The sequence below is a fragment of the Anastrepha ludens genome, chromosome X, assembly GCF_028408465.1.
Source record: "Anastrepha ludens isolate Willacy chromosome X, idAnaLude1.1, whole genome shotgun sequence".
Classification (NCBI taxonomy): domain Eukaryota; kingdom Metazoa; phylum Arthropoda; class Insecta; order Diptera; family Tephritidae; genus Anastrepha; species Anastrepha ludens.
The window spans coordinates 4,605,792-4,620,150 of NC_071503.1; the positions used below are offsets into that span (position 1 = coordinate 4,605,792).

The 14,359-nt window shown below is 41.1% G+C and overlaps 2 protein-coding genes across 2 annotated transcripts; both read left to right on the forward strand.

The window, feature by feature from the left end:
• The first annotated feature begins 5,538 nt into the window (after positions 1-5,538).
• Positions 5,539-8,505, forward strand: LOC128869689 (uncharacterized). Its single transcript, XM_054112295.1, has one exon. The coding sequence runs from the start codon at positions 5,539-5,541 to the stop codon at positions 8,503-8,505; it is 2,967 nt and encodes a 988-aa protein (XP_053968270.1).
• A 504-nt stretch (positions 8,506-9,009) lies between these two features.
• On the forward strand, positions 9,010-11,082 carry LOC128869690 (uncharacterized). The gene has a single exon (XM_054112296.1). It carries the CDS (start codon positions 9,010-9,012, stop codon positions 11,080-11,082), a length of 2,073 nt encoding a protein of 690 aa, XP_053968271.1.
• Positions 11,083-14,359: the final 3,277 nt, after the last annotated feature.

Genomic DNA, 14,359 nt, shown 5'->3' on the forward strand with positions numbered 1-14,359 from the left:
GAGTAGCGCGATGGATATTATTTCTACAAGAATATGATTATGAGGTGGAACATCGGGCGGGAACTCAAATGCGACATGTCGACGCATTGAGTCGCTATGCAGTTTTATCTATTGATACAAACGATCTTTTTACCAAATTTCGACAAGCTCAGATAAATGACGGCGAATGAAAAGCGATAGGCGAAATCAACCAGCAAGCAGTACAAGTATATACTTGCAGTTATAGACGCGTTCACCAAATTTTGTTGGCTGTATCCTACCAAAACGACGGCAGCGCAAGAGGTGATAAGACGGCTCTGCATGCAGAGTACAACATTCGGAAATCCAGTTCAAATAATTTCTGATCGTGGGTTGGCATTCACTGCCGATGATTTCAAAACATACTGCGAAGCCAAAAACATCAAGCATTACAAAACCACTACTGGGTTGCCACGTTCTAATGGCCAGATAGAGCGGATGAATGCAGCAATAAGTGCAGTTTTAGCGAAGTTGAGCAACGACGACCCGACGAAGTGCTATCGACGCGTGGAAAAAGTGCAGCAAGTTATCGATTCGACATATTCCAGAAGCATTAAAATGACGCCCTTTGAGTTAATGATAGGCACGAAGATGTGTTTAAATTCAGACATAAAAATCAAACAGCTAATCGACGAAGAGACGATCGCCGCTTTTCAAGTTGAACGGGACGACATGAGACAGCAAGCGAAAGAAGACAGTTTGAAGATGCAGCGAGAGAACAGAAAGTGTACAATCTACGACGGAAGCCAGCTACAAAATACCAATTGGGTCATCTTGTCGCCATAAAGAGAACCCAGTTTGGCAGTGGTCTTAAGTTACGATCAAAGTACTTGGGGCCGTATGAAATCACCAACATAAAATTGAATAACTCCTATGACGTTGCAAAAGATGGAAATAATGAGGGTCCAACGCATACGACAACTTGTCCCGAATATATGAAATGATGGCCAGTCTACACTGACGACGGTGAAGACGTGTTCGAGACGAACCCGTAGCAGGATGGCCGAGATGTGGGAAGTGGGTTTTATGGAAACCCTGGCGACAATTAATCGCCATGGCAACCCGTTTTTCCGACGGAGTGAGAGTTTCCGGTGTGGACGAAAAGACAAAGCGTTTGATATACCTTTCATTGTATTTAAAAAAAAACAAAAGATAAATAAAAAGCCCAAGCCCATATATTTACATATTTTATAGCATAAAAAAGCATATTCGTATGTTACCGTAAGTACATAGGGGTTTTCAGTAAGAGCGCTTCAACTTTTGAACTTTTTTGAATAAAACACAAACGGTTTGACTTTTTTAACTAATTTTTTTTATTATCGAGTTTGAACATATACATTTAAGTATGAAATTCGACTTCCTTTGCATGACCACCGCGTGCACGTTTTACGAAGTCCAATCGTTGAACCCAATTTTCGACCACTCTTTTGCATAAATCGGCCGAAATTCCAGCAATTTCGCGTTCAATATTGGCTCTGAGCTCACAAATCGTCGCCGGCTTGTTACTGTAGACCAATGACTTCACATAACCCCAAAACGGGACGGCTTGTTAAATGGCCGTAATGCTCTTAAAGTAGCAGCAACAGAACGATTATTTTCATAAAAAATTTGCACGATTTGCAATCGTTGCTCAAGTGTGTAGCGTTCCATGATGAATTGTATACTAATGAAGTTTACAAATGACAAGCGAAAAATAAAAAAATATTGCGTCGTTCGCTCTCCCTATCGGAAAAAAGTTGAAGCGCACCTATTGAATAACCCTATATTTGGATCAGTAACAAAATCTGTTTAAACGGTTTCTTATTACATATGTATGCACATATGTACATATATACATATGTAAGGAACACTTAAGCAAAAGTCCAATGTACTGAAGCAACCATGACCTACCTCACGAATTGGCATATTGTTCTGACCGAATACCTGTCTAACAAATGCGAAGGTAATTCTCATCACTTATGCGTATACGTATAGGTATGTAAGTATGCACACTTGATGCCCTATTATATGTCCGTACAAATACATTCTCGACTCCCAGCGAAACTATGCTTACTAAACATACATATGTATGTACATACAACAGCACACACAAAGCACTCCCTTTATGCCTCTGCATGCGTATTTTTCCAAAGCTAAAATTATAAGCCTAGCGACTACAAGAGCCAAATACATTCATAGGCGCCGCCGTAGCGGTCATGATTTTTTAGTCGCAACGGCGCTGAAAAGTCCAAAATCTATACTATAAAGGTAAATGTCTGTACGTTGTCCGCGCATCACTACGAACCGACAACACCAAATGGCGTAAAAATTGTTACTCATTCATATTTTCACCCAATGAAGGTTATAGGCATGTTTTTATGATGGAACTCCCTTCCCACAGCCCCCAGGCCGCGCCACCACTCTCATTCGTCACTAATATTCGAATATTTGCTTAAATTTAATTTAACAAATCTTAGTTTTTCCTATTTCCCACTATTTATAGCACACTCTAGACTTCAAAATCCGCATAAGCTGTTCAACTATGACCCAAATGCAAAGTTCAAAAACGGTTTGAGATAGAAAATTAATAAAAATAATTTTGCTTGATATTTTTCTGATTGTTTGTTTTGATTTTATTCAACGAGGCATAGCAACGGATACCGGGTATTGTAATATTATGGTTCTTAATAAAAAATTATTTTCTATGAAATTATTGTTTGTAATTCTTTTATATATACATATATCCTAAGTCCCTCAAAACTACTCCTACGCGAGCGGGGCCGCGGGTTAAAGCTAGTAATAAATAAGTAATTATCTCTATGTTTTGTCATTGAAGCACCCACTTTATAAATATTTGTCACCTTTAGGTTCCCACTATCCCTTTAGATTATTTTTCAATGAGGTTTGAACTTTAGTTCCGCTCTTAGTTTGAAGTCCTCTGGCAGACATCCCCAGTCGGGGTTTTTAGTGGGCCCAAAAGGCCAAAGTTTGAAGCGTGGAAGTGAAGATACTTAGGTCACCCGAGCTGACCCTTTTCTTCAATTCTCCTGAACAGAACCGTCACCATGGTAATAGGGCGGTGTGTGAGGGTCAGCGGAGTAAAAACGTCTTAAGGTCGAAATATAAACTGCCACATTCAAAATCTATTTGACAGAATGAAAACTGTCGCGTTCGCTAGTATTCTATAACACTAACAAATGTAAATTCATTGATAAGCTCGAGCTCATATTTCTATGAGCAAAGTACTTTCATACATAAAACGAGCCACCCATATGCCAATTTTCTCATCAATTCGAAAATAGTCAATATTGGAACTTTTCGCGTTGAATCATTTGCCAATATTTGGTATGTAAACGACGAAAAACGTAAAAAGATTGTGAGATTCAATAAAAATGGCAGACTTACAGTCGTTCGGTGTCGTGCGTGCTCATTTAAAAAGTGGTCGCAAAGAAAACATTAACGCGTTGCATAAATTTTGAATGCGAGGGCGACAGAGGAAATCGTAAGCGATTGCGCGAATTTCGCAGTTTTGATCATGATGAGTAAAGTGACGAATATCAGCAAAAATCTGAATACGTGGCCCAAAATTTATCGCCAAGTGATTTAACATCTATTTGCAATGTTTTGGGTATAACATATAAAGTGGAAGACGTACACTTGCATATATTTCGCAATTTGATAAAAGGACGCTTGTTAGGCGTCAACGACGATGACGACGCAGATGACGCAGACGTCGACGATGACGGCGTCAGCGATGAAGGAGAAGCTGACGCGCACAACGAAGATGGCAAAGCTGCAAGCATGCGTGGCATTTTTATATTTTTCAAGACGCGCCTGCTATGCTACCCCGCTAGCAGAAATGGCCGCCACGAATGGCCGGAACGAATGGACGCGACTGTTATGCTACCCCAGGAATTGGAGCATCGACGGGAGTGTGATTGATGGAATCCATGATCTTAATATAAATAAATAAATTTTGTACTGGGCAAGAGATGTGCGTGAATTCAAAGAAAAACTGAAGTGTTATGAAAGAGACAACAGAATATAAATGTGACAAAATGATTACCAGCTGCTACAATTGGGGTGAAAAAGACCATAAGAGTTCTGAGTGTGAAAGCCGAAGTAAGGGCAGAAAGTGTTTTTGTTGTAACAAATTCGGCCATATTGCCAAATACTGTGATCAAAACAAAAACCAAGATTTCCAGCGCAATGCACACATGGTTAATATGAAAAGCAGCCTGATGAATAAAATAGTGAAAATTGGTCATTCTGAATTTTTGGCTCTGCTTGATACAGGCAGTAAATTCAATTTAATGACGGACAATGTTTATGCTTATTTGAATAAGCCGCAACTTTCTAAATGTGACTTTTCGTTGATCGGGTTTGATGTACCAGAAATTACAAATAAGGTGAAACGATTAGGCACCCTACAGCAAGAAATTAGAATCGGTGGAGAAGTGTACAATTTAAAATTTGCAGTCATACTAGCCAAAGCTTGGATGTAGAAGTGGTAATCGGTGAAGACTTTTGTTCACACGCTGAAATAAGGATTTGTCACGACGGTCTCCATATTAAAAAAATATACAAAAATGATTGCAAGAAGAAACGTATGTCATGAGGCGTATTAATCTGATCGCTGAAGAAAAGGAAATTCATATTGGTGACGACGCGAGTGAATATGCAAAACAGAAAGTGCGCGAATTGAAAATTATAAACCGAGTAAATGCAAGTTCACTAATGTCAAAATGAACATTATTTTAAAAGATGAATTTCCTATATTTTCGCGGCCGCGGCGACTACCATTAACTGAAAGAAGCATTGTAGACGATCAAGTGGAGCAGTGGTTGTGTGATGACATAATCGAAATTTCCAATTCCGAACTCAGCAGTCCGGTCGTATTTGTGAAAAAGCGCGACGGTACTCCGAGGTTATGTATAGATTTTCGACAGATTAATAAAGTAATTGTTAAAGACAGATTCCTTTTACCGCTCATAGAGGATCAGTTAGACCGTTTGTAAAATGCCAAAAAATTTATTTAGCACCATTGACTTTAAAAACGGGGTGTTACCGACGAAAAGTACGGCCGAGCAGTAAATATCATTCTCTTATTTTTGTATGTTGCCATTATTCTCATATTCGCATTCTTTCTCACTTGCACTTTATTTCTGTTATGTTATGAGCATCTCTCATTATTTGCATTTATACATACAGTAAGCATAATTACAGTAGCATACATTCTATTGCTATTTATTACATATTTACTAAATCTAACTGTAATATCAGGCCACTCTGACTAGCTATAAATATGTGTCACTTGGTGTAAATCGGGGTAGTCGTAGGAAATAAGAGAGAAATACAAAAAGTTTTAAAGCGTACGGACGCTGTTGGAAATTTGTGTTTGAATTTGAAACAATACGACTGCCGCGCTTGAAAAATACGCGCAACAATTCTTTAAAACTTTTTTGCCGTAATTCTTTAAAATTCTTTTGCCGTAAAATTAAATTTGATTTAACTAATTTTAATATTTGCTAAATGGTCAATATGGACAAAGAAACAACGGGGCAAAGTTGTCGAAAATGTGACGCAGCGGACAACGAGAGTATGGTCCAGTGTGACACCTGCGACGCCTGGTACCACTTCAACTGCGTTGGAGTACATAGCAATGTGGCTGACGAAAGCTGGAGCTGTGAAAGCTTCCAGAATCATGCATCAACCACGAACGCGCATCCAACCGCATCGTCATCGCCAACTACCAAGCAAGGTAACCGGCACGTGAATTTTCTCCCAACGTTTCCAACAATTGCGAAGATATCTAACTCAACAGTCAATCCGCTTCTAAAACCTGCGACTCATATAGCAAATTCTACAGTTACTACCGCTACTCCAGTATCCACGAACCTTTCGACCTGGGCTTCTTCGAACTGGAATTTCGAACCCAGTACATCAGTTCAGGGATCGCAACTGCCAAATAAATCAAGTGAGTATAACCCAGGGCTACAACAATTCACAACGGGCAGCATCGCCACCTCTGCAAATGAGATTTCGTACAGTCAACCAAAAGTATTCTCGTCGGTGCAGCAAGTAGGTATACGAAATGGCCAAGGTATGCAGATGCCATTCAACTCCGAAATATATCGAAACCTTCAGCTTGAAAAGTTGGAAGAGCAGATGAAATTGCAACAACAATATTTGGACAACAAATATAAGATTCTTTCGCAGTATAACGACCTGCCCTCATCCAGCACTTCGATGGCCTCTTTTAGCAATGGGCCTACACCTGGGCAATTAGCAGCAAGGCAGGCCATACCTAAGCAGCTCCCAACCTTTAATGGCGACCCTGAAGAATGGCCGCTGTTTATTAGCAGTTTCGATAACAGCACTACGGTCGCGGGGTACACCGATGCGGAGAATTTAATTAGATTACAAGCGAGGCTTAAAGGCAAAGCACGGGAGATGGTAAAATGTAAATTGTTTTTGCCGTCCATGGTCCCTGAGATCATAAAAACTCTTAGAATGTGCTTTGGCAGACCTGAACACATCCTTGAGCGCGCAATGAATAAAGCTCGAGCTATGCCTGCACTGAAGGATAAATTGGAGGGCCTTATTGAATTTGCACTCTGCGTCAGGAATATTTGTGCCACGATGGAAGGATGCCAAATGTACATGCACCTGCATAACCCACTGCTCGTCAAGGAGTTGGTTGACAAGCTCCCCAACAACCAAAAGCTGAACTGGGCGGTTCACCCGAAAGATGAAAAGACTCCGGTGGTGAAACAATTCAGCGACTGGTTGTACAATCTAGCCGAAGCAGCCAGTACTGTCGTCTCTTTAGCACCTGCTGAAAGTAGTGCTACGGTTAACACGCATACTATCGACGTGAACACTCAGCATCCATCACCAGCTCGCAACATACCAAGGAGCAAGCAGTGTATAATTTGCAAGAGCAACGATCATAAGGTAATGCAATGCGACACTTTTAAAAAATTTACACTTCAGCGAAAATGGGAGGAAGTTAAGGCGAACAACCTCTGTCGCCAATGTTTGAATCCGCATAGACGGAAATGTTTTATGAATAAAGTATGTGGTGTAGATGGTTGCACTATAAATCATAATCCGTTACTACATAAAACAATCACGGTAATGAGCCAACAAAAACCCATCGCCGCAAGTACAAATACAAACGAATTTTTAGATGCGCAGATAAATACGCACAGTAGCAGCCACGAAGAAATGCAGCCACTCTTCAGAATCGTTCCGATTCGCATTTATTCTAAAAATAAAGTACTGAATATATTTGCATTTTTAGATGAAGGCTCTTCTGTGACGCTAATGGAAAAAAGAATATTTGATGAATTAGGCTTGAAAGGTGAACAAGACCCTCTGTGTTTGCGGTGGACAGGTAACACGACGCGTGTTGAAGAAAATTCTGTGCGGGCGGCCATCGAAATTTCGAGTGTGACAAATTGGCAGAAATATACTCTCAAGAATATTCATACTGTTGACGATCTCAATCTTCCGGCACAGTCAATCAATGCATCTGCGATGGAGCGGCTATATCCATATCTAGCGGGACTGCCAATTGCATCATATAACAACGTAAAACCATCATTGCTTATCGGTGCGGACAACTGGAGGTTGGCAATTCCACTCAAAATTAGAGAGGGAACCTGGTTCCAGCCCATAGCGTCAAAAACCCGTTTAGGATGGGCGTTGCAGGGATGCAATTCAAGACAGACTGCCGAATATCGACTAAATATACATACATGCGATTGTCAAAAAAGATACGATGAGCTGCACGAGACTGTAAAAGAATTCTTCACGTTAGAGTCATCCAAACCTACTCAGCTACTGTCGGAAGAAGATGCCAAAGCTGTGAGTATTGCGAATAACACTTGTAAAAAGGGCGATAACTTTTACGAAATTGGGCTACCGTGGCGTACCTCAAGTGTATTGCTACCCAATAACTATGTATATGCTTTACAACGGCTGATATGTTTGCAGAGGAAGTTTGTTAAGGATCCTATGCTAAAATCTAATATTCAAATTCAAATCAATAATCTACTTTCCAAGGGGTACGCGAAAAAACTCTCCCCGATTGAGGCTGCTATTTCTAATGGTAAAACATGGTATTTGCCTATTTTCATTGTAAGCAATCCAAATAAGCCTGGAAAGCTTCGGATGGTGTGGGATGCTGCTGCAAAGGTGAACGGGGTGTCACTCAACGACTTCCTACTGAGTGGCCCAGACTTGCTTAACCCACTCGTTAGTATTTTATTAGCTTTTAGAGTAGGCAGAGTGGCTATATGCGGTGATATAGCGGAGATGTTTCACCGTATCAATATACGGGACAGCGACATGCATGCTCAGCGATTTTTGTGGTGCGATGACGGTGATGATCCTCAGCAACCAAATATTTATGTCATGCGAGCGTTGACCTTCGGATTGAATTGCGCTCCGTTTATTGCCCACTACATACGTGACAAAAACGCTGACCATTTTGAAAATTAACTTCCTCGAGCCGTAGAAGCTGTAAAGAAGAACCATTACGTGGATGACTTTATTGACTGTGGAGATGATGAACAATCTGCGTTAGAGCTGGCTCAACAAGTAAAAAAAATTCATGGCGCCGCTGGCTTCAATATACGTGGCTGGTCTTCAAATTCCAAATTTGTCGTGGAGCAGCTCGAAGAAGATCCTATGTCAGTTCAATCCGTCAAAGAATGGGGTTCAACCACGAAAGTCCTCGGTATGTTTTGGGACCCTTTAAGCGATAATTTTAAATATATTTGTAGATTTGCGAGACTTCGTCGCGATGTTATTAACGAATCGATATTACCAACGAAAAGAGAAGCACTCCAAGTTTTAATGTCGATCTTCGACCCTCTTGGATTTGTTTGCTGCTACACCGTAGGGTTAAAGATCTTGCTGCAAGATGTATGGCGATCTGGTCTCGCCTGGGACGACCCGCTCCAAGACAATCTTTTCGACAAATGGAACCAGTGGAAGTCCATTATGCCATTAATAACAGCTGCCGAAATACCTCGATGTTATTCACTATTGCTGAAAGATGCTGAAGATGTTCAACTTCACACCTTTGTTGATGCCGGGGAAAGCGCGTATGCAGCCGTTTGCTACTTGCGTGTATCAAAGGGAAACGACGTCACGGTTAGTCTAGTGGCTGGCAAATCCAAAGTCGCACCGCTAAAGCCATTATCGATACCCAGACTAGAGTTGCAGGCGGCGGTAATTGGTGTGAGGCTGGCGAACATGGTAAGCAATACGCAACGTATTAACATAATGTCGAAATATTGGTGGACAGACTCAAAGACGGTGCTAAGATGGATGCGAATGGACCCTAAAAACTTCCACCAATTCGTGATGCATAGAATAGGCGAAATTCTAGAGGCATCAAACGTAAGCCAGTGGCGGTGGGTTCCCTCGAGAAATAATCCCGCTGATTTAGCTACAAAAACAACTACACGTCAGTGCTACCAATTGTGGTTTACCGGCCCAAATTTTTTAAGGTCGAGCGCAGAAGTTTGGCCGCAGTGCGAAGAGTTAAGCTTAGAGGAGTGCGACGATTCGGAAATTAAACATTATGTTCTACATATGAAAAAGGAACACATGAACAACCTGATGCTGAACGTGGAGCACTTTTCCAGCTGGAAACGTTTGTATCGAGCTGTGGCTACATTTTTATTTTACGTCGACCGATTACGCTCAGTTGTGCTAGCAAGGCAACGGAAAACATCCATCGACTTTGACATGATTCAGAAAGCTCAATGTCTTCTTATAAGGTATGCTCAGTCCATTGAATATTGTGAAGAGATCAGGTGCCTCAAACGCGGTAAGAATATTGACAACTCTAGCAAACTCTTTACTCTAAACGTTTACTTAGACACAGATGGCATAATAAGATGCAAAAGTCGAGTTGAACACTTAAACAACCATGAAGATATTATAGTGATGCCTAATTCTCATCATGTCACCTTTTTAATAGTGCGTTGGGCTCACGAAAATTTCCATCACCTGATGCATGAGTCTGTAATCAATCAAATTCGTGGTACATACTTTATAAATCGACTGAGGGTGTTGTATAAAAGAGTGCGCGCAGAGTGTCAAAAATGTAAAAACCATAGCTCCATTCCTCAGCCGCCACAAATGGCAGCGCTGCCGGCTGCAAGGATTGCCGCTTTCGAGAGGCCCTTCATGTATGTAGGTATCGACTATTTTGGCCCATTGCTTGTCATCGTGGGAAGAAGGCGAGAAAAGAGATGGGGCGTTCTATTTACATGTCTAACGCTTCGCGCTATACACATCGAAGTTGCCCACAGCTTAAATACCAGTTCCTGTATCATGGCGATACGCAACTTTATATCACGACGCGGCTATCCCAGGGAGATATTCTCGGACAACGGCACCAATTTCAAGGCATCTGAAAAAATAATTAGCGAGAGTCTGAAAATTATCGATTTGAATGGTATCGCCTCATCTTTCGACCGAGTAAAATGGAGATTTAATCCACCAAGCGCCCCCCATATGGGTGGTGCATGGGAAAGGCTTGTGAGATCAGTGAAGACTGTGCTTTATGAAATACTACCTTCAAAAAGTTTCAGCGATGAAAGCTTGCGAAGTGCATTGAATGAAGTAGAATTTATCCAGAACGCCCGCCCGCTTACATTTGTTTCTTTGGAAAATGGTGACGACGAGGCTCTTACTCCCAACCACTTGCTGATTGGGTCATCGGATGGCTACAAGCCAATATGTAGCGACACCGTCAATCTGCGTCAACGTTGGCAATTGACCCAACAATTCGCTGACCGCTTTTGGCATCGATGGGTGAAGGAATATATACCGGTCATCTCTAGACGTACCAAGTGGTTCACAAAACAACGCCCAGTACGTATTGGCGATGTCGTGGTAATTGCAGACCAAGACCTGCCGAGGAACTGCTGGCCGAAAGGCAGAATTGTAGATGTGGTAAAAGCGAAGGATGGCCAAGTTCGGAGCGCTAGGGTAGAAACCAAATCAGGCATTCTTCATCGACCGATTGCAAAAGTAGCGGTGTTCGATGTCGGTACCTAGTAAAGGAAACATGTGTTGTCAGACTTGTTTACGGGCAAGGGAGTGTTACCGACGAAAAGTACGGCCGAGCAGTAAATATCATTCTCTTATTTTTGTGTGTTGCCATTATTCTCATATTCGCATTCTTTCTCACTTGCACTTTATTTCTGTTATGTTATGAGCATCTCTCATTATTTGCATTTATACATACAGTAAGCATAATTACAGTAACATACATTCTATTGCTATTTATTACATATTTACTAAATCTAACTGTAATATCAGGCCACTCTGACTAGCTATAAATATGTGTCACTTGGTGTAAATCGGGGTAGTCGTAAGAAATAAGAGAGAAATACAAAAAGTTTTAAAGCGTACGGACGCTGTTGGAAATTTGTGTTTGAATTTGAAACAATACGACTGCCGCGCTTGAAAAATACGCGCAACACGGGGTTTTCCACGTGCCTGTTGCTGAAAACAGCCGCAAGTACACGGCGTTCGTTACGCATAATGGACAATACCAATTCAAGAAAGTTCCGTTCGGTCTTTCAAATTCACCCGTGGTCTTTCAAAGGCACGTTAACGCGATTTTTCTAGAATTGACAGAACGTGGCAAAGCAATGGCCTATATGGATGATATCATCATTCCTGCTCAAAATGAAGACGAGGCATTAAACAATTTGAGAGAAGTGATGCAGCTAAGTAAGGAGCACGGACTTGAGGTAAATTTTAAGGAATGCCAATTTTTAAAGAGGAAAGACGAGTTTTTGGGCCAGATCATAGAAAATCAGCAGATATCGCCGTCTCTAGTAAAAGTCGAGGCGTTGACGAAACATAATCTACCACAGAACTTCAAGCAGTTGGAAAGTTTTTTAGGCCTGGCGGGATATTTTCGCAAGTTCGTTCGCAATTTCTCTCTGATTGCGAAGCCGTTAACCAATCTCACTAAACGGAACGTCCCATTTGAAATGAAAGATGAACAGATTATAACATTTAATAAATTAAAGAGCGTTTTGGCCTACAAACCAGGCCAAGCTATATTCAATCAAAACTTAGAAACCGAAGTACACACAGACGCTTCTGCAGACGGATACGGTGCAGTGTTGATGCAAAGGTCGCTAGACGATCAACGCTTGCATCTGGTATATTATATGAGCAAAAAAACGACGGATGCCGAAAAGCAGTATTGCAGTTATGAGTTGGAAATCTTAGCCGTGATCGAAGCGCTGAAAAAGTTCAGGGTGTATCTACTGGGGCTGCATTTCAAGTTGGTAACCTATTGTAATGCCTTAGAAAAGAAAGACTTAAGTACACGAGTAGCGCGATGGATATTATTTCTACAAGAATATGATTATGAGGTGGAACATCGGGCGGGAACTCAAATGCGACATGTCGACGCATTGAGTCGCTATGCAGTTTTATCTATTGATACAAACGATCTTTTTACCAAATTTCGACAAGCTCAGATAAATGACGGCGAATGAAAAGCGATAGGCGAAATCAACCAGCAAGCAGTACAAGTATATACTTGCAGTTATAGACGCGTTCACCAAATTTTGTTGGCTGTATCCTACCAAAACGACGGCAGCGCAAGAGGTGATAAGACGGCTCTGCATGCAGAGTACAACATTCGGAAATCCAGTTCAAATAATTTCTGATCGTGGGTTGGCATTCACTGCCGATGATTTCAAAACATACTGCGAAGCCAAAAACATCAAGCATTACAAAACCACTACTGGGTTGCCACGTTCTAATGGCCAGATAGAGCGGATGAATGCAGCAATAAGTGCAGTTTTAGCGAAGTTGAGCAACGACGACCCGACGAAGTGCTATCGACGCGTGGAAAAAGTGCAGCAAGTTATCGATTCGACATATTCCAGAAGCATTAAAATGACGCCCTTTGAGTTAATGATAGGCACGAAGATGTGTTTAAATTCAGACATAAAAATCAAACAGCTAATCGACGAAGAGACGATCGCCGCTTTTCAAGTTGAACAGGACGACATGAGACAGCAAGCGAAAGAAGACAGTTTGAAGATGCAGCGAGAGAACAGAAAGTGTACAATCTACGACGGAAGCCAGCTACAAAATACCAATTGGGTCATCTTGTCGCCATAAAGAGAACCCAGTTTGGCAGTGGTCTTAAGTTACGATCAAAGTATTTGGGGCCGTATGAAATCACCAACATAAAATTGAATAACTCCTATGACGTTGCAAAAGATGGAAATAATGAGGGTCCAACGCATACGACAACTTGTCCCGAATATATGAAATGATGGCCAGTCTACACTGACGACGGTGAAGACGTGTTCGAGGCGAACCCGTAGCAGGATGGCCGAGATGTGGGAAGTGGGTTTTATGGAAACCCTGGCGACAATTAATCGCCATGGCAACCCGTTTTTCTGACGGAGTGAGAGTTTCCGGTGTGGACGAAAAGACAAAGCGTTTGATATACCTTTCATTGTATTTAAAAAAAAACAAAAGATAAATAAAAAGCCCAAACCCATATATTTACATATTTTATATCATAAAAAAGCATATTCGTATGTTACCGTAAGTATATAGGGTTTTTCAGTAAGAGCGCTTCAACTTTTGAACTTTTTTGAATAAAACACAAACGGTTTGACTTTTTTAACTAATTTTTTTTTTATTATCGAGTCTGAACATATACATTTAAGTATGAAATTCGATTTCCTTTGCATGACCACCGCGTGCACGTTTTACGAAGTCCAATCGTTGAACCCAATTTTCGACCACTCTTTTGCATAAATCGGCCGAAATTTCAGCAATTTCGCGTTCAATATTGGCTCTGAGCTCACAAATCGTCGCCGGCTTGTTACTGTAGACCAATGACTTCACATAACCCCAAAACGGGACGGCTTGTTAAATGGGCCGTAAAATGGCCGTAATGCTCTTAAAGTAGCAGCAACAGAACGATTATTTTCATAAAAAATTTGCACGATTTACAATCGTTGCTCAAGTGTGTAGCGTTCCATGATGAAATGTATACTAATGAAGTTTACAAATGACAAGCGAAAAATAAAAAATATTGCGTCGTTCGCTCTCCCTATCGGAAAAAAGTTGAAGCGCACCTATTGAATAACCCTATTTTTGGATCAGTAACAAAATCTGTTTAAACGGTTTCTTATTACATATGTATGCACATATGTACATATATACATATGTAAGGAACACTTAAGCAAAAGTCCAATGTACTGAAGCAACCATGACCTACCTCACGAATTGGCATATTGTTCTGACCGAATACCTGTCTAACAAATGCAAAGGTAATTCTCAT